This window comes from Pagrus pagrus (genome assembly GCF_965226575.1).
Source record: "Pagrus pagrus genome assembly, chromosome: 10".
Classification (NCBI taxonomy): domain Eukaryota; kingdom Metazoa; phylum Chordata; class Actinopteri; order Spariformes; family Sparidae; genus Pagrus; species Pagrus pagrus.
The window spans coordinates 15,045,094-15,063,820 of record NC_140194.1 but is presented as its reverse complement, the minus strand read 5'-3'; the positions used below and the strand labels follow the sequence as shown (position 1 = coordinate 15,063,820).

The 18,727-nt window shown below is 39.7% G+C and overlaps 3 protein-coding genes across 6 annotated transcripts; 2 read left to right on the top strand and 1 right to left on the bottom strand.

Annotated features, from left to right (window-relative positions):
- Positions 1-65: 65 nt before the first annotated feature.
- dnajb9a (DnaJ heat shock protein family (Hsp40) member B9a) lies at positions 66-3,201 on the top strand. Its single transcript, XM_084364384.1, has 3 exons — positions 66-389; positions 845-1,075; positions 1,248-3,201. The coding sequence occupies exons 2-3, from the start codon at positions 859-861 to the stop codon at positions 1,670-1,672; spliced, it is 642 nt and encodes a 213-aa protein (XP_084220510.1). The 5' UTR covers positions 66-389; positions 845-858; the 3' UTR covers positions 1,673-3,201.
- A 236-nt stretch (positions 3,202-3,437) lies between these two features.
- Positions 3,438-15,465, top strand: dnm1l (dynamin 1-like). 4 transcript variants are annotated; one of them, XM_084364379.1, is made up of 20 exons: positions 3,438-3,678; positions 5,442-5,586; positions 6,952-6,981; positions 7,649-7,695; positions 8,129-8,200; positions 8,334-8,420; positions 8,527-8,689; positions 8,818-8,938; positions 9,596-9,727; positions 9,911-10,117; positions 10,241-10,361; positions 10,447-10,602; positions 10,696-10,785; positions 10,882-10,974; positions 11,141-11,194; positions 11,369-11,434; positions 13,134-13,307; positions 13,606-13,715; positions 13,837-13,996; positions 14,766-15,465. In XM_084364379.1, the coding sequence occupies exons 1-20, from the start codon at positions 3,577-3,579 to the stop codon at positions 14,820-14,822; spliced, it is 2,187 nt and encodes a 728-aa protein (XP_084220505.1). In that variant the 5' UTR covers positions 3,438-3,576; the 3' UTR covers positions 14,823-15,465. The 4 variants fall into 4 exon arrangements, with proteins under 4 accessions (XP_084220505.1, XP_084220506.1, XP_084220507.1 ...); XM_084364380.1 differs by lacking the exon at positions 6,952-6,981 and having other exon boundaries at positions 3,439-3,678; XM_084364381.1 differs by lacking the exon at positions 11,369-11,434 and having other exon boundaries at positions 3,439-3,678.
- A 477-nt stretch (positions 15,466-15,942) lies between these two features.
- Positions 15,943-18,660, bottom strand: tnnt2d (troponin T2d, cardiac). Its single transcript, XM_084364383.1, has 9 exons — positions 18,618-18,660; positions 18,473-18,530; positions 18,259-18,375; positions 18,100-18,177; positions 17,895-18,005; positions 17,312-17,424; positions 17,136-17,226; positions 16,792-16,829; positions 15,943-16,200 (listed from the first exon to the last, which is right to left on the bottom strand). Exons 2-9 carry the CDS (start codon positions 18,524-18,526, stop codon positions 16,155-16,157), a joined length of 648 nt encoding a protein of 215 aa, XP_084220509.1. The 5' UTR covers positions 18,527-18,530; positions 18,618-18,660; the 3' UTR covers positions 15,943-16,154.
- Positions 18,661-18,727: the final 67 nt, after the last annotated feature.

The following is an 18,727-nucleotide window of genomic DNA, read 5'->3' as shown; positions in this document are numbered from 1 at the left end:
ACTCTCTAAAAACAGTGTGGCATATGTGTAAAACTCTTTAAGATAACAGTATGTGTAATATATTAAATAAGACTTTATATTTATCATAAACACAGCCAGCTTACATACGTTAGCTGTCAAACAACTAAAGGGTAACTATCGTATAGTTGAGGAAAGGTTGTGAACTACGTTGGCCGACAGAGGGCAGTAATGCGCCATCTTATAGTGTGTAGCCATCCATTCATTAATAGAAACGAAGAAGACAGAAATGATGCTGCTTCTGACCACTGCTCCTCGATTGCACTCACAACCTACAATAACAACTTAACAATATCATGTTTAGCATTGGGTAAATAGTTAAGAAGCAGTACAGTACACCAGCTAAGGAGCACTCGTGTCCCCTAAAAAAGGTAAGTGTGGCTGTAGAGAAAGAAAGGAGAGTACGTGGGCAGTACATTGTGTTAGCCAACTCAGCTAGCTAACGTTTGGGGTGACGTCTGGTGTGATGACATAGCGGTGAAACGTCCAAATATAACAGTAAATGTCAGGAATAATTTACATTACTAGATATAATATAGCCTGAATCTAACTTTAAGGTGAGCAGCAGAATTCCTGTTAGCGAAATTATTTAAATATTGTGTATATAAGTGTTGAGTGTTGTTTCATCAGTCCAAGCTAACCTAAAAGAAAAACACATAGAAGTCAGTCACTATATCTGATTAGTTAGTTAAGAGTAGGCCTATTTAATATTGTTGTCTAGCTAAGCTCATTCCCATAACATTGTATAAACAAGCCAATAATCAAGGTTGTTGTGTTGTTAACCCTTTTGCATGCACTGACTGATCATCCTCTCTCTTGAATGCAGGGGGCATCAGAGCCATGGCGACTGCACAGTCTGCTGTAACGTTTGCAGTGTGCATCCTTATGATAACAGAGCTGATACTCGCCAAGAAGGACTACTACGATATACTGGGGGTGCCTAAAGATGCCACTGAGCGACAGATAAAAAAGGCTTTCCACAGGCTTGCAATGAAATATCACCCAGACAAAAACAAGAGCCCGGACGCTGAAGTGAGATTCAGGGAAATTGCTGAAGGTACGGTTAATTGAAATTGTACTTGACATACTGTACTATTATTCTTATTTTATAATATACAGTCTGGAGTATGTGGCCATGGTTGAATGTACATGTTTGAGCTTTAAGTGTACCGTAGCTAGGTCTTTGTCACTTCTCCAGCCTTGACTGAATCTTGTCTTTCCGTGTGCAGCATATGAAACTTTATCAGATGAAACCAGAAGAAGAGAATATGAGCAGTTTGGGGTCAACTCTGCATACTTCACCAAGGAGACGCAAGGAAGACATAGACAACCCTTCACCTTTAACTTTGATGACATTTTCAAGGACTTTGACATCTACAGCCAGAACAGGCATGCCCGTCACCGAAGACACTTTGATGAACACTCCAGGTCCCACAAGGAGACCCCCAGCAGACATAAGAGACACTTTCAAGGAGGTTTTGGAGCAGGTGTCTTCGATGATATGTTTGATGACGTAGAGAGAATGTTTACTTTTGATGGACACAACAAAAAGACTGAAAACCGATTTCATGGCGCATCAAAACAACACTGTAGAACAGTGACGCAACGCAGAGGAAACATGGTAACTACATACACAGACTGTACGGCATCTTGAGATGCAATGTACAATGACCTCTGATTAAAAATTGCCTTAAGGGAATACAGTACTGTTGTTTTGATTAGGTTACGGAAAGCCACTTGGTTCAAATGCTGTGAAATGACAAACAGTGACCACTCAGTTTACTTAGATTAGGTCTAAATTCAAATAAGCTATGTTTTGTTCAGGCTATTCCCTGTGTGTGCTCATGGACTTGTACATGATTGTAGTAGTTTTTCACTTACTGTTAAAGTAAGGGAGTATTTTGTCAGTATTTTTAAGCACCTTCTTTGATGTGGGAATTGTTTTGCGTTTACCGTTTTGGAAAAATAAAACAATCACACTGAATTTGGCACAGGAATACCTATGTGTTAGTTCATCTCTACTTCACTACTTCCACCTTGTTTTTGTACAGTTTTTCGTTTCTATTGAATAGGTTTTGCCATTGTGAGTCTCAAAACACAACTGAAGGTGGAAAACAATAGCAGCCAGTGGATTTTTGCTTATGGTTGCCAAACAGGGTCATGGACAACAAAACTCTGTGACCCTCCATATGTTGGCTGGTTTTACTGGTGTTTGTACTACATTTTGTTGAAATATTCGTGTACTCTACACTGCCAGTTACATTTTCTGAACTTTATCAATTTTTTCATCAATGCACAAGAATTGTAAATATCTGTGAAGTAGAAAATGTAAGTAGGAAATGGTTAATGGAGAAATGTGTGCTCAGATTTTAGAGGAAGTAGGAATAGCCTGTCAGTTAAGACAGAAGTCTAATGTCCTTTTTGTGCTATTTCGTGTACCTCAGAGGTACATCTAGAACATCTAGATTGAGGCCAAAAAAAGTAACAACAATTTCTTAATTTGGAATCACATTTACTAATTATTTCTATAATTTACAATTACAATTGCTTGAAATTGAACCAAATATTCTTAAATATGTATTTAAAAACATCTGACTGGCATGTCAGGTAAACCCTTGAAGAATGTATATGTCAAGTTACATTGCATAGGGTGTACTGTATGTACTATTTCTTAAAAGTGGGATTTGTAAAAATACTGCAGTACTACCCTGCTGTATTTATTACATTTAAGTGCATACATGCATCAATGTTCTTAACATACCTGTTACCTCATACCTTTAAACTAGTTACAGTGATGTGCCACTTAACACCGAGCGTGCAATATTTTAATATATTGATAGAGTTGTACATGTTCAATGGCACTTAATTTGTATGGGTTAAACCTGTTTCTAGAAATAAAAAGTAGAGACCAAACTGAGCTTCTTTCTGTTTACTTATTTATATACCATATATATCTTGTTTGTGAATGGTGTGATTTTTTTTTACATAGATTTAAGAACCAAAATCTGGTTAAATACTTTAACGCAATATCTTTATTTTTACTAATGTTTCACTTGTGGGTACTTTTTTCAACACTGCCCAAAATAATTAGACAGACCACATCTTATTACAAGTTTACGGAAGATTTTTGTTGAACTGATTTCTATGTTAGTGTTTTGTACTGTAAATATTCCAATAAATGTCCAAACCTAAATAACAGGTGATACAGGTTTCATCATAAATGTGTGCATCACTTCTTGGGTATCACACAACAATATTTTGGTGCTCACCCTAGTTACTGTTGCGTAGAGGAAAAATAGCTACCTTTCTTCTCATTGGTGCAACATGTCATCTCTGGGAAACGTAGTTCATGACACGTCAAACTCGGACCACCGCGCAGATTGTTGGATTCTGTGCTGAACTCAAACTCCCATGATGCAACTCGAGACAACTGTGTGCGCAGTTGTTGGCAGATCCAAAGAGACGCCAGTAGCTTTGCCGTGGGACATTGAATGACTTTGTACCCGTGTGTGGCAGGGTAAAGAAAGTTGCCGGGATCGGGATATCGTATCGGAGCTCATGGAGGCCCTCATACCTGTCATAAACAAACTGCAAGATGTGTTTAACACGGTGGGCGCGGACATTATTCAGCTGCCGCAGATAGTTGTTGTGGGAACTCAGGTGAGAAACGTCACTTTGCTTCAAGGCTAGCAAGTTAGTTAGCATGCGCAAACTTATTGTTTTGGCATACTTCTGATATCTGACTCAGTTTTCTTTCAGTTTCGAGTAGGTATGATAGACAAAACAATAGACAAGACGTTACATAAGCTTCGCTTTTTATGCTTATCTAAGTTAACCAATTTAGCAAGTAGCTTTAGATTAGCATTAGCTGCATGAGATCTCACTTGTCAGCTCAACCTAGCAATGTTTTGGCTGGCTTGAAGTGAAATCAAATCTGTTTCCTTGAACTTGATTTGAATTAGATTCCTAACACGAACATATTCACACTACCAAGCACCTGTCCTTATGGAAATACATTTTAAAGTACGCTGTGTCTTAAAATAACCTCCATTCACACACACAGTAGAACCTACAGTCAGGTGCCAGTTTGTTAGGTACACCTAGCTAACACTAGTGCTATCTAAAACAACTGAACAGCCTTCAGAAAGGGCACAAAGTTATTGTTACAACTGTTTTACAGAGGTTTAATATATTATTAATCACATGTTGTCTACCTTAGTTTATATAAATGGGGTGAACAGGATGTATGACACGGTTCAATTCAGCAGTATAACCAAACTACAAATGGCCATTAAGTTGAATCAACACCTTTCTTCTCTAATACAGTTTTATTCTGTCTACCTACCTACCTTGTGTATTAGATGTTAATTGGTTTAAACTGGCAGGTTTGGTTGAATGCGTTTACTTTCACTGCTGTCAGCTTATAGGATGTGACCGTCTCAGACCTTTTGGCAGGCATCTGAGGGTGTTACAGGGAGCCAGAGGACGTTTTTAAATGCCTGGTTTGTATATTTGTCCTTGTCGGGGCTCCACAAATCGGCAAAGATCTTCAGTTAAGGAAAGCTGTAACAGAGAGCTGATGCCAAGTATTTATAACAGGTTTTTCCTTAGTCAGTAGGGCTGCAACTAAAGTTTATTTTCATTTTCAATTATTATGTTGATGAATTGATTAGTTCTTTGGTCTGTAAATTGTCAGAAAATGGGTAAAAAAAACGGAAAATATTCATGTTTAAGAAGCTGGAAGCAGATTATTTTTTCTTCTAAAAAAAATGTATCTAACCAATAAGTCGATTATCAAAATTATTGGTAATTAATTTGATAGCTGACAGCTAATCGATTAATCGTTTTAGTGCTATCTGTCAGGGCTATAAGTCGGCCGACCTTTATCAGTCAAAACAGCATTAGGTTTACTGCTACAGAGAAAGTAACAGATTATATTTTTAGCCCTTGTCTCCTACTGGGGAGAATCAGCACCCGTCCATTAAAGAGGAATCTACTCGCCAAGTGACGTATTTCACTTCACCTGATCTCATTAGCGATTACTCTACCACACGTCAATAAGCCAGCTACGCCTTCCTGGTGGCACCCACAGTGCTTGTGAGTACAAAAGTTGAAGCAGCCACAAGGTTTGTGTTCAACCAGCGCATGATGCTCCAAATTAGACCCTGGCTTCTCTGGTCGAAATGCAGTTAAGGTTTCTGAGTTCCTGAAATGCTTCATTGGCCCTGGAAAAGTTCCTGCAGAGATAACCAGCTAATAGCTTTGTAGTGACATACAAAAGAGCAGTGTCTAACCTCAGAGCAGTTTGTTTTGTCTGTATCTGCACGATGGGAGGACTGACTTCTCTGATCAATGAGTCATTCATATTTCAGTCTCCTCACTTGTCACTATGTTCATGATGCTGTTATTGTTGTTGTCTACAGAGCAGTGGGAAGAGTTCTGTTTTAGAGAGTCTGGTTGGCAGGGACATCCTGCCACGTGGCACTGGCGTCGTCACACGCCGACCGCTCATCCTACAGCTAGTGCACATCGACCCAGAGGACCGCAGGAAAACCAATGAAGAGAATGGTAACGTCACTGTCACCTCTGTTACTTCTGTATGTCTGGAGTTATAACATATGAGTCTTTTACTTTAAATTAAACTATTTGATCTTAAGTATTTTTAGATATTTACACAATATACTTTATATGCATTATAGCCCGATCGTTACTGGATTTTTTAGGCAGATAGTGATTTTGATATTTTGGAGTTTACTGGTGCTCTCTGGCAGACAAACTATGTGAAGATAATATTGGTTGTGAAATCATTTCTGTACTGCAGTTTCTCGTTAATTAACAGCCACATATACACAATTATGATATACCTGCAAAAAGCTAATATCGGCAAACCCTGGCCAATAGAGCCAAAACATCAAATATCAATCCTTTTGGTAACCAAATACAAACCGGAATTGCAACATTAGGTGTTGCACGTGAATCAGCCGCTCCCGAGTTAACCTATATGATTCCTGTTTTTAAATTCCTCACCTCAACCTTGTCGTCTTATTGCCACTATTAACTGTGTATGTGAGTGTGAGTGTGTGTGTGTGTGTGTGTGTGTATACTTTTAAATGTTATACTTCCTTTTTTCCTCTCTCTCTGCTGGTTTTACTGACTTGTAAAGTGTACAGAGACTGTCTGGGTGACGTGCACTTTACATGAACTGAAGTTGAAGTTAAAGCTGAAACATACTAAGAGCCCATGAATAAGGATGTGTTTTTTCATATTTGCCATGACGTCTCATAATAATTAATGCCTAACCAGCTGGTTTGCATAAAATTAAACCGGTTTAAGCTCGTACACCGGACTGGACCGGCAAAATGGGAAAGCCCTTCTGGCCAATTAATCGGTCTAGCTCTAACATCCATTTGCTCCCGTAAGCTTGGTGTTTTTTCTGAAACTGTGTCAGGAAATGTAGAATGAAGCAGACCAGTTACTTCCACAGTGAAGTTAGTCAAGTTAATGTATGGGATGTTGTAATCAGCATGAGTCAGACAGGGTTGCTGGAGAGAGTCGTTTAAGTTCAGCAATCTGACTCCGGGGTTATGTTTCACCTTCACTGGCCAAGAGCTTAAGAGTTTAAAAGACTTAAATCTAATGTTGATTTTTAATAGACACTTTCTATAGCTATGATACTGATAATAATTCTTTATTCAGCTATGGAATGTTTTATATTACAAAAGGAATAGAAGTTTGACGAAGAACAAGCACTGATACCACGCACTTCTCAGTGAAAAGAACAGGGGGGTAACATGTGCCAAGATCTTGCGTCTATTAAGTGCTGGCCTCTGCTGATGGCCTCAGAATGACTCTGCATTGCTGCAGAGTGTCGTGCAGGAGCTGCAGATAGCCAGGCTAACGCTTTTGTCTCCTGTCATCTCTCCTTAACCACAGTATCCAAGAAAAATGGACGCCTTCACAGAGGTCTCCCTTTCCTTGTTCTTTTACCTCATTGTGTTTATACATTACATAATCTCCCCCGTTTCTTTTGCCCACTTGTCCCCATCCTGCCTTGTATTTGTTTAGCTTTTCCAGAGCTGCCAAACCACGTGGCTTCTCTTTATGTGGCTCAAGCCCTCCCCTCCATTTAGGCTGGGCTCTGTCAGTTGGAGTTACACAAAGAAAATCATTTTGTGATTAGTTTTAGTTTAAGTTTTAAATTATTAGTTCACTGATTACAGCTTCCTCAAAGCTAACCTGTAATTTCATCAAACACCAGCTTCCTCTAAGATGACTAACAGACTCCACCCTTGTAATTTTATTTCCTTGTTGTCACATTGTTAATAATGCTGCTGAACTATTTACTCAGTTTTTTTCAAGAAATCTCTGCTGCCCTGCTTTTTTTTGCTTAAGGCTTGTTTTTGTTTTCATGGCTGTTGTGTGAAAACAATAGTTGTTCCACTGAGGGTCTTTTTTTCTTTCAAGCTTCAGCTGTGGATCTTTGCGCTGAGGAGTTTTTCCATCCCATCTTTGACAACAGAGAAATCCTCCCATGAGACATAGTGATAGTAATAATAGTAACACAGATCTTAAGGCTGCATCTGTCACATCAGTAACTGAAACATCTGTCCTTGACTTTGTATCTCTGCAGGCATCGATGGAGAGGAATGGGGCAAATTCCTACACACCAAAAACAAGGTAGAATTGACACCCCCTTGTTTTCACAGTCTTGTTTGCCAGAAATCAATATTACTGTGCTGCACTGATCATTAAGCCTTGTTGTGCATCCTGTATTGATTACACTGATATTTATGGATTAGCTGCTGGTTTGGATGTTTACAACAGCAACACTTGTCTGTAATGAGATCATGCACATGACGTCTCAGCATGCTGAAGGGTAAAAGTCATCTAAGGTTGAAATTTGTCTTTGGAGCTCCACATAGTTTCTCATGTTTCAACAATGAGTACCTTTGGATGTGCTGTTATCTATCTAAACAGGAAGTCTCAGAAAGTGTTTCTTTGAAAAGGATCCCTGTTTTTTTATCACTGTATGTTGTTATGTGCTTGCTTGTTTCTGTTTGTTGCTAACAAATTGGGGTCATTACCTTTCATTGTTAAATTGTTGTTTCAGATCTACACAAACTTTGAGGAGATCAGGCAAGAAATCGAAGCTGAAACTGAAAGAATGTCTGGCAACAACAAGGTATGCTGATTACGGTTATTAAGAGGGATCGTCAGCAGTTGCCAAACAAGAAATGATATTGGCGGAGAAACTAGATGATCTTTAAATGTCTGAGTCACTTTATAGCAACTGAGGATATGTTTTTTTTCTCTAGGGTATCAGTGATGAACCCATTCACCTGAAAATCTTTTCACCGCACGTTGTTAACCTCACGCTAGTGGACCTTCCCGGCATTACAAAGGTGGGAAACTGTTTTTATTCCCCATCTCCAAACCTGTGTGATCTATGAACTCAAAATGATCCCGCACATGAATTTCATGGTTTGACGTCATTGTGTGTAAAACCAGGTACCAGTGGGAGACCAGCCCAAAGACATCGAGATCCAGATCAGAGAGTTGATCTTCAAGTACATCGCCAACCCCAACTCCATCATCCTTGCTGTGACTGCAGCCAATACAGACATGGCGACCTCAGAGGCTCTGAAGGTGGCCCGCGAGGTAGACATTGATGGTAAATGACCTTGTTTACGTTTAATGAGTCATCACCATGTGGCCTTGTCTTTTCCTCATCATGCACTCTTTGCATTTCCTGCCTCAGTGGTGTTTTTTGTAGCCAGATGTTTGTTTCTTTTTCTTCAGGCAGGAGGACGCTAGCAGTGGTGACCAAGCTGGATTTGATGGATGCCGGTACAGATGCAATGGATGTACTGATGGGAAGGGTCATTCCTGTCAAACTGGGCATTATTGGAGTAGTTAACAGGTACCACTGCACTTAAAGAAATATGGAGGGAAGGGAGGAATAAGGGAAGAAACAAAGGAACGCACAAACTTTATTGTCCATGTTGTGGAAAATTGTTTTTGGCTTTTCCACAAAACAATAAAAACAATACATGACAATTGATTTTATTTCAGAAGATCAAATACAGTGAGAGCAGGGCTGGATCAGGGTAGTCTTTGCATTCAGTATCCAAATTTGGATTTGGCAAAAAGGCTCACTGAACAGATATTCATGGCCCTACTTATCTATTACATCTCCCTGAAAGTTACAGCTCAAAGTGCAAGTGCACAGGGTATGAAGCATCACTTATAATCTGGGAAACCTCACTCTTTATGTTTAATTTATACTTCCTCTCATTTGTTTGCATCTGGGACCATTTTACTAGCTATATTTACTATCCTCTGCAATTTCAGTTTATTCACAACATTAAGATTTTCACATCTCAGACCCATGTTGAAAAATTGATTACTTTCCACCAGATTTGTATGCACATTATCTCTAATATTGCCTTTATCTTACATTTTGTGTTAAAATAGCTAAATTATAGTCACATGGATGAGTGATGGTCATAAAAGCCCTAAAAGCCACATCAAAGACCAACTAAGACAATCATTTTTTTTTTTTTGTGCATTTTCTCAGGAGTCAGTTGGATATCAATCAAAAGAAGTTGGTGGCAGATGCGATCCGTGATGAATACGCCTTCCTACAAAAGAAGTACCCCTCCCTTGCAAACAGAAATGGAACCAAATATCTGGCGAGAACATTGAACAGGTATGGAGCAGGAATTTGTGCAATGCTTTGATTTTTGAATATTAATTTTGTCACTGTTTTTTAATTTAAGAAATTATTAGTTTGAGTCGCTTATTGATCGTGTACATTTGAGGTTTACTCCCACAAGTCTCCCTTTTTGTTTTCCAATCAAAGTGTGAACTGTTTTCTGAAATCTTGTCATAGGTTACTCATGCACCACATCAGAGACTGTCTTCCTGAGCTGAAGACGAGGATCAACGTGCTGGCAGCGCAGTACCAGTCTTTACTCAACAGTTACGGTGAACCTGTCGATGACAAGAGCGCCACGTTGCTGCAGCTCATCACCAAGTTTGCTGCAGAGTACTGTCGCACCATAGAGGGCACAGCCAAGTACATTGAGACAGCTGAACTGTGAGTTACACAACTCTCTAAGCTGCATGTACCTTCATACACCACTAAGAGGTGCTAGCAACTTAAGTTCAACCAGATTCTACCTGTATGTTTAATGTAGTTTTCTTTATTCTTCTTTTGCAGGTGTGGTGGAGCCAGAATCTGTTATATTTTCCATGAAACGTTTGGTCGCACGTTGGAGTCAGTTGATCCTCTGGGCGGTCTGACAACCATCGATGTGCTCACAGCAATCAGAAATGCAACGGTGGGTCCCTACAGCCTTTTCAGTTTGTAAGCTCAGTTTTAAATGACAACTTTTTGAGGGTTTAAGGTTTATTTGTTTTCCACAGGGCCCGAGGCCTGCATTATTTGTGCCCGAGGTTTCCTTTGAGTTGCTGGTGAAGCGGCAGGTCAAACGTCTGGAGGAGCCCAGTCTGCGCTGCGTGGAGCTGGTTCATGAGGAGATGCAGAGGATTATCCAGCACTGCAGCAACTACAGCACACAGGTGAGGAAAAGGAAAGGACAGAGGTACATCATGCAGTAAATAAACAAAACTGTGGTGCACAATCCTAATAATGATCATTCTGTTTCTCTGTAGGAATTGCTGAGGTTTCCAAAGCTCCATGATGCCATAGTAGAAGTGGTCACCTCGTTACTCAGAAAAAGGCTTCCCGTCACCAATGAAATGGTCTGGACCTGCTCATACTAGATAACACCAAGCACTTTAATGGGAAGTTTATTCACACTCTAGTCTGATTAATCCATTTTTTAAATTCCTGTTCAGGTTCACAACCTGGTTGCCATTGAGCTGGCCTACATCAACACCAAACACCCCGACTTTGCTGATGCCTGCGGCCTCATGAACAATAACATAGAAGTGAGTGATTCATTAAATGCAGTGTTAAGTGTTTTTTAACAAGAATCTCTGGCTTGTAATTGCATGATTAATATAATGAAACTAATGAAACAATTTGAAACATGGACAACAGTTTGTTCATTTCCTCTTCCTGGATTTGACAGAGGTGCAAACTTTCTCTTTATAGGAGCAGAGACGCAACAGAATGAGAGACCTCCCCGCTGCTGTCCCCAGAGACAAGGTACAGTCACATCCATAAGATTCACTACTCATCTTTTTTTCTGTGACTTACACTAAATAATGACCTAACTTAAAAATTCTTCTATATCAAATCTAACACAATCGTGTAAAGCTCATGGACACTTCCTGTCAGTTTTCTGTCCACTCTTTTGTTCCTGATGTTGTCTCTCTCTAGTCCCTTAAAAGCCCAGGTGGGCAGTCTCTCTCCCCCACTGAGCCTCCTGAGGGCGAGCTCACCAAGGTGTGTCTCGTTCAGTCACTGCCTGCCCACATCTGACTTCTGCCCATCCACAAACCCTTACTGTATTACTCTAAAACCACTGTTGAAGCAGGTGGTTGTGCCTTCAGTCTCCCGCAAATGCAGTGGGTTGAAGGGGCAGTTTTTTCCCCTTATAACTGATCAGACTCTTGATTTCTTTTTTGTTTTCTATTGTACATGTAACCCTTTATCCTGCATGCTGGTTAGTCTGACAGAAGAAAAAACGAAAAACCCAAACTGATTTGGCTTGTACTAAAACTGTAATCAAGAAAAACTGAACTAGCTGAACCAAACTTCTTTTTGGTAGGGGTTGGTAATATGGACACAATCTGGGATCATAGTTCATTTAACTTCATAACCACTTTTATGTTGGGATGAAACTTTTAGCGCAGATCTCTACCAGTTGAGAAATGTCATGATCATGTGCCCCAACCCTAAACCACGGTCATATAACTTCTGCATACTGCTTGTCAGTATTTTCCACCAGACTTCTTGCTCGTTCTGGATGAACTTCTTTGTAATGAAGTCAAAGAAGGCCTGTGGCATGCTATTTGAATGCATTTTGAAAACTAACATTTGTTGTTTTTTTTAGAGCCCAATCGATATATTGTTTGGTCAATATTATCGTTCGATATTGGCCATTGTACAGATATATTGGTATTGGCCTGTATGTTGTGCAATATGCCCCAATGTGATAACTTTATATTTAGGGATTATATAATATGCTTTGGATCATTTATAATTATTAGATTCCCAGTGAAGATAACTGTTTCAATGAACTGATGTCATTTTATGCAGTAAAGTTTATTGTTAAACTGAATTGAATACATTTAAATTGATTTAAACTGCATAATATCCTGCCTCAGTTACATATCTTTGTCTCAAGTGTTTGATAACCACACTTGCGGGAAAGGTGTGTGTATATCGGCTGATTTATCAATTTGGGAATTTTTTACTTTCGTAATATCTGCATTAGCATCAGCCACAAAAAAAGGAATCGGTCGGGCTCTAATGTTTTTTTCAATCTAATGTGTAAAATGTTTTTGTGCGTGTTTTATTAACCTTGTTGATTTAACTTCTGTTCCTGACGTTGTGTGCACACGACACATTTCTAGTAGAGATGATACCGAAGTTTGTTTCTCTCTGTGAAGTACACTGTTTAAATAGATTGTGCTGGAGCATGACTGATGATGTCCGAAGTTTCAAACGTCAGCGCAGCTTTGCAAATCGCTTCATTTAGCGAGACGGTTTTGAAAGATTTACAGCTAAATTATGTGGTTGGTACATTACTGGAATAAGACAGTGTACATTAGAAGACGTAATCATGAATATGAGACCAGTGGTGCTCAGACTAAGCTACACCAAAAGGTGTAACATATTGCACAATAACATCTATATTTAATGCAGCACTTCTGAACAACAGTATACAGATTTATTAACATGCAGGCTTCTTGTATTTGGATTGCACATATATGAGATTATGAAACTAAAACTATTAGTAGTGATGTGTAGTGTTAGTGTCTTGACCCCAGTATTTAAGGGCTGCTGTAGGTTTTAAAAACCACCAGATGTCGCTGGGTTTCTGAGTTTGAAGGCTCCATCTGCCCGTCCCTAATGTCTATAGGGATACTGTAGAAATTAGGGATACTGTACACAACCTAACTCCCTGTCCTTACTGTAGGCAGCAGCCGGGGGCTCTCAGAGCAGCTCCGTCGGCGAGCAGGTAGATGGCGGGACAGGGAACTGGAGGGGCATGTTGAAGAGGGGAGAGGACGGTGCTGGAGACAGAGCTGTGCCCCAATCCCCCTTCCCTTCGAGCCCACAGAGGGGTCATGCTGTCAACCTGCTAGATGTGGTGGGTACTCTGCAGTTATTAGATACGTTAATCTTCACTGGCCCATTTTGTTAGTCAGGTGTTACACATAGCATGTTGCAAGATAATGTTAAGACTCCCTGTATATTACTTTAAAGAGAACAGAGTCAGATCAGTTAAAAAAAAACTTTCACTGCAATATTAGCCGATATCATATGGAGAAAACATGATGAAGTCTTTAGGTAAAGTTGCTGGGGCAACAATTGTTTGAGTTCCAGGTTGTATTGTAGAGAATTGATTTGTTAATTAACAAAAACATTTGTTACCTTTTCATTGCCAGCCTGTTCCAGTGTCCAGGAAGTTGTCTGCACGGGAGCAGAGGGACTGTGAGGTCATCGAAAGACTCATCAAGTCGTACTTTCTTATCGTTCGGAAAAACATCCAGGACAGGTACACAGTTTCCGCCTCATTGTGTCGTTTTTGAGATTTTGACAGGATCCTTTTTTTGTGCTTATTGTCTTGTTTTCTCCTCTTTCCTCCGTTTTCCCCCTCTGTTGTCGTTTGGCCTCAGTGTACCGAAGGCAGTGATGCACTTCCTAGTAAACCACGTGAAGGACTGCCTGCAGAGCGAGCTGGTGGGTCAGTTATACAAGTCGACCCTGCTGAATGATCTGCTGACAGAGTCCGAGGACATGGCTCAGAGACGCAACGAGGCTGCTGACATGCTCAAGGTAACAGATCCATCAAGTGTCACTGTAGATTGTAAAAACAACATCCAGTGTCAATCACACACTGTTCAATAAAGCATTCACTTTACTTGATTTAATAGAGACTGAACATTTTGATCATGGACTTCAATCTTGAAGAAATGTACTTAAAAAAAGTAAATGTCTGTTTTATTTAAGTATACAGAAGACTTGAATCAAGGAAAATGCCATGAACACTTGTGAATTTCCACTATTTAAGTTCAGGAGCGAGAAAAAGTTTAGACGAGGGATGCAACGATTATAAACTTTGATTGTATGATTGTAGTATAAGAAAAAAATCAGGGTTTAATAATATTAAAAAAAACACTATGGCTGTATAAAATCAAGTGAGGATTTTTAATTATCAATTATCTATATATGTTTAATTTATTTGTTTAATTTTTCTCACTGCCATGCCATCAGATGCCATTGTTAATAGAAAAATAATGTACCATTCTGTCCCTTTTCTGAGACTGAGAGCAGAATCACTTGGTGTAGCTGAGGCTTCACAGTTACTAAACTGTGACATTTTAAACCACGGCTAATAGTGACATCGGTTAATGGCTGCATCCCTAGTCAAAGAGAGCTGCATCTCAATAACAACAAGATGCTTCAAATATTAGACACTCAGTGAATAAGTACTATTTGATGTTGAAAGAATATAACCCAAAATGTACCCAAAAAGAGTGTGCTTTGAGTATAATTGTAACTGAGTTGTTGAATTTACACGTTTTTCTCAATTTCTCTGATCCAGGCGTTGCAGAAAGCCAGCCAGGTGATAGCAGAGATCAGAGAAACCCACATGTGGTGAGGGCGGCCTCTCTTCAGCAGGCTCTCTTCATCCCACTTGGACCCTCATCCTGTTTGGACCACCAAACTCCTGCTGACTCTCCCGGCATCTAAGACTGCAGAGACGAACAACCTGAAAATGCACTGGTGTGGATATGTGTATATCGAAACATAGTTTTAATGTAAAGTAAGGACTTTCATTTAACGAGGGGCAGCACATATCAGAACCCTGACCATCAGCATCACACATGCTCCTGCCCTAGATTATTATATTTTTCTTATGTGATTAAAACGACCTATAGATAATGTTTCACCACTATGTGGAGCCTTGCTGAAGAATGTCTGTTCTGAATGTAGATTTGAATTAAAGCTAGACATAACAAACCCACGTCTGACATGTAGATGTTCTCTTTATCATGTCAGTCCTTTTAGTAGATGTTGACATGAAGTGTCTCCTGCTGATTGACCCAAAGAAATGCACTTAGATATTCTGGTAACACTTTGAATTAGGGTACACATATTAACCATTAACTAGTTGCTTATTGTGTACCCTAACATAAAGTTTTACTGATATTTTTATTGGGGGAAAAAATACTCCACCATTTTTACACACTTTTCAGTTTCCTGTTAATAAAAGCATTACTTTTATGTAGACGTGGACTCTACATCAGACCCATGTTTGTCTCTTTGTTTATGCCTTTTTTCAATAAGATGGCTTACAAGTTTTTAGGGGTTTCAATACATTCAATGAGCTGTTACTGAAGGATTCTGGCTGCTTGAGTTTTTGTATAAATGTCTTATGTACTGTATGCAGGACTTAAATGTATAATTGCCATTAGGGTCTCCTAATCATAACAACACAAAAGACGTAAGACGTGTGGGATCGTGGGAGTTGTAGTCTCTGTTATTAAACAGCCACCATTGACGAGGAAAATCTATCTGACGTGTTTTATTCATTCACGTCATGTTTAGTCACAATCAACAACTACCATCGTCACTATGACTCTCTTGCAAGTCATAGTAACTGGCGACCAAATCAGACTCCATCATTTCCTTGAACAAAATGACCAAACTCTCTGGTTTGATCATAGTTTAGGATAATATAAGTACACAGCTCAACAAAATATATAACAGAGGTCGAATCGTTGTTAGACATTTTAATGCAGAAATGTTACATATTATATCTTTAATTACACAGAAACAGACATCCTACATGGTTTGCAGAGAGGATGTAATGACGCATTTATTGTTTTGATATCATGGTAATTGACATGTAACCCAACACAACAGAACAATGAAAACACATAATAGATTCGTGGGCCAATCACTGCCTCGTCCCAGTCTGGCTGCTCTTTTACCTCAGCCGGCCAGCCATCTTGCCTTTGCCACGACCTTTGGCGCTGAAAGAGTGCAGGAAGAGCAGAGAGTGAGTTTACACAAGTGGAGGTCGTTTGATTGCAGCAAATCAATAAATAAATGGTGTTTTCAGAGTTTTCAGCATATTCTGGAGCAACTTTTCTGACAAAATAAGTTTAGCTTGAATCAAAATTGTAAGATTACAGTGCAGGATTTGAGTCGTTAATGGCAAATAAAAGGACAGTTTCTTTCCATTTAAGTTACGAAATTACGCTGTGTTAATTTGTGCTGCAGGTATTTCACAGAGCACTAATTTCAAATTACCGTGCAGAGCTTTGCCGGATGCCAGACATGAATTCAAACTTAGAAGGACAGTGACAGTGAAGTGACAGTTCTAGTGATTCAGATGGGTGGAGAATGACTGGCCTCAGAGATAGTACTCATGACAGCACTCTGATCTCGTGTGAGAAACTGTGAAATAGTATTTAGAATAGATTGGTCTAATGGAAGTTCAGTGTCGTATTCAGTGAGGATCTGTACAACAATCTAAAAAGAAAATTAAAAAAATAGACAAGCCGAGCATCTAGTCTTATTGATAATCAAGAGTAAATCAGCACAGGGGTTTGTGTATTTACCTCTGGTGGTCCTGGACTCGGGCAAGAAGCTGGTTGATCTGAAAGGACAGATAAACCCTTCTGAGCATTTTAAAGAACAAAAATACCCGACATGTCAAGTAGAGGCTGCTACAAGAAGCCTGTGTACTAGAAAAGTCTCCATATACTCAGTAGTATCAGCAGTATCAATATATCATTTACCTGTGTGACCTTTACTTGTGATCTGATGCAGTTTATCATTTGTTCTGCCACATGTGGATGTAACTTCTAGAATAATCTATGTGATTCTGTGAAATAACTTAAAGAACATTAAAAGTTGGAACATCATTATTTCAGAGCTTCCAGCTGCGTGTCGGGTGACTTACATCGTACTTCTGTCTTTTGAGTTTCTCACTGAGGTCAAACTTCTCAGCCTCCAGTCCCATCAGCCACTGCCACAGCTCGCTCGCCTTCTCCCTACACACAAAACAACCAGAGGTCATAACGAAATCTTTGAGACTGCGCACACATCAACATGAAACCCTGCAAAGTGTTGTCATACTTGAGTTTGTCCTCATTCAGGTGATCAACATTTAGAGCCTTCCTGCGGTCAGCCAGGATCTTCTTCTTCTTCTCCCTCTCAGTCTGCTTCTTGCCTCCTTTTCTGGTCTCACCCTGTTTCGGTCAGAAAAATACGATGCAAATCGAAACTTGCAGAATTTTAATGCGACTGAAACAATCATGTTTTGGATTCCTCCTTTTCTTTGACTGACTGAACAACTGAATGAAAGAAATGAAAAATATCATGACGACTGTAGTTAGAACAACAGAGTAACTTAGCTGTGCACTTCTTTGGTCTGCAGAATGAAAACTACTGAGTGGATGGAGATTAAATTTCATGCAGACACTTCTGAGGATGAATCCTACTAACTTTGATTTTTCCTAAGGACCCACTATGAGTTTGACCTTTGTCTTGGTATTTATACTCAAAATCCCTTGAGGATAAACTCACTTTTCTCAACACTATCTCAACCTTTTAGGGCACAGTGAGTGTGATGAGTGAAGAGGATTTTAAAAATCCTTTTTCCATCCCTGTTCAGTATGCTTCACATTAAAACACTATAAGCTATAAGGAGTTGAATGACCTTTTGTCCAGCACTGTACTGCTGGGTCATGTTTGAGAGGGCCTTCTTCTTCTTGGCATCGTCATCATACTTCTTACGCTGCTCCTCCTGCTCCTTCCGTTCTTTTTCCTCCTGTATGCAGCACAGGTCAGTCATTTAGAAGAGAAACTGATGTCTTCATGTTGTCTGGTATGAAGTGAAGAGTTAATGTACACTGAGACCATACCGCAAGTCTGGCCTGCCTCTCTTTCTCTCTCTCTGTCCGGACCCTTTGTTGCTCTGCTCTCTCAGCACGACGTTTCTCCTGTAGAAGAGACACACACAGTCATGGTGATTTTGACCAGACAGAAACAAACACGACTCCCCTTCGATTAGACGCACTCACGATTCGGTTAACGAGGGCGATGAGCTCCTCTTCCTCTTTCTTCCTCTGGATGAAGTGAGCTTCAATCAGAGACTGCAGCTCAGAGAGATCCTTCTCCTGACGCTTCCTATGGATGTCCTGCAATCAGAAAACCACATCAGGGTCAGACACTATTATAAGTCAGCTTTTGTTTGCCAAATATGAGCCAAATGATCATTTAGTGAGGTTAACTCACATCAAAATCCACTTTGTCCCCATCAGGGATCTTTGGCGCCTGGATATTTGTCATGAACCTGTGGAAGTGAACAGTTTATTATTGTAAAATCTGCATTTAGTTGTGTTTTAAACCTGCTTAACTAAAGAAGAGCTGAGACACTTACTTCGGCTTGGGCTTTGACTCATCTGGGACAAGGAAAAGAGAATAGTTGCCATCATGAGTGAATGAGTAGGAAGTTTACATGTAAAAGAAGAAAAGGAAAAACATTAACTG

Coding starts and splice junctions, on each gene's coding strand:
- dnm1l (XM_084364379.1), top strand. CDS start 3,577: ATGGAGGCCCTCATACCTGTCATAAACAAACTGCAAGATGTGTTTAAC. Junction 8,690..8,817: donor CCGCGAGGTAGACATTGATG/GTAAATGACCTT, acceptor CTTTTTCTTCAG/GCAGGAGGACGCTAGCAGTG. Junction 10,975..11,140: donor TCATGAACAATAACATAGAA/GTGAGTGATTCA, acceptor TTCTCTTTATAG/GAGCAGAGACGCAACAGAAT.
- dnajb9a (XM_084364384.1), top strand. CDS start 859: ATGGCGACTGCACAGTCTGCTGTAACGTTTGCAGTGTGCATCCTTATG. Junction 1,076..1,247: donor ATTCAGGGAAATTGCTGAAG/GTACGGTTAATT, acceptor TTCCGTGTGCAG/CATATGAAACTTTATCAGAT.
- tnnt2d (XM_084364383.1), bottom strand. CDS start 18,526: ATGACAAATATCCAGGCGCCAAAGATCCCTGATGGGGACAAAGTGGAT. Junction 18,006..18,099: donor AGAGGCAGGCCAGACTTGCG/GTATGGTCTCAG, acceptor TGCTGCATACAG/GAGGAAAAAGAACGGAAGGA. Junction 16,830..17,135: donor TCAAAAGACAGAAGTACGAT/GTAAGTCACCCG, acceptor CTGTCCTTTCAG/ATCAACCAGCTTCTTGCCCG.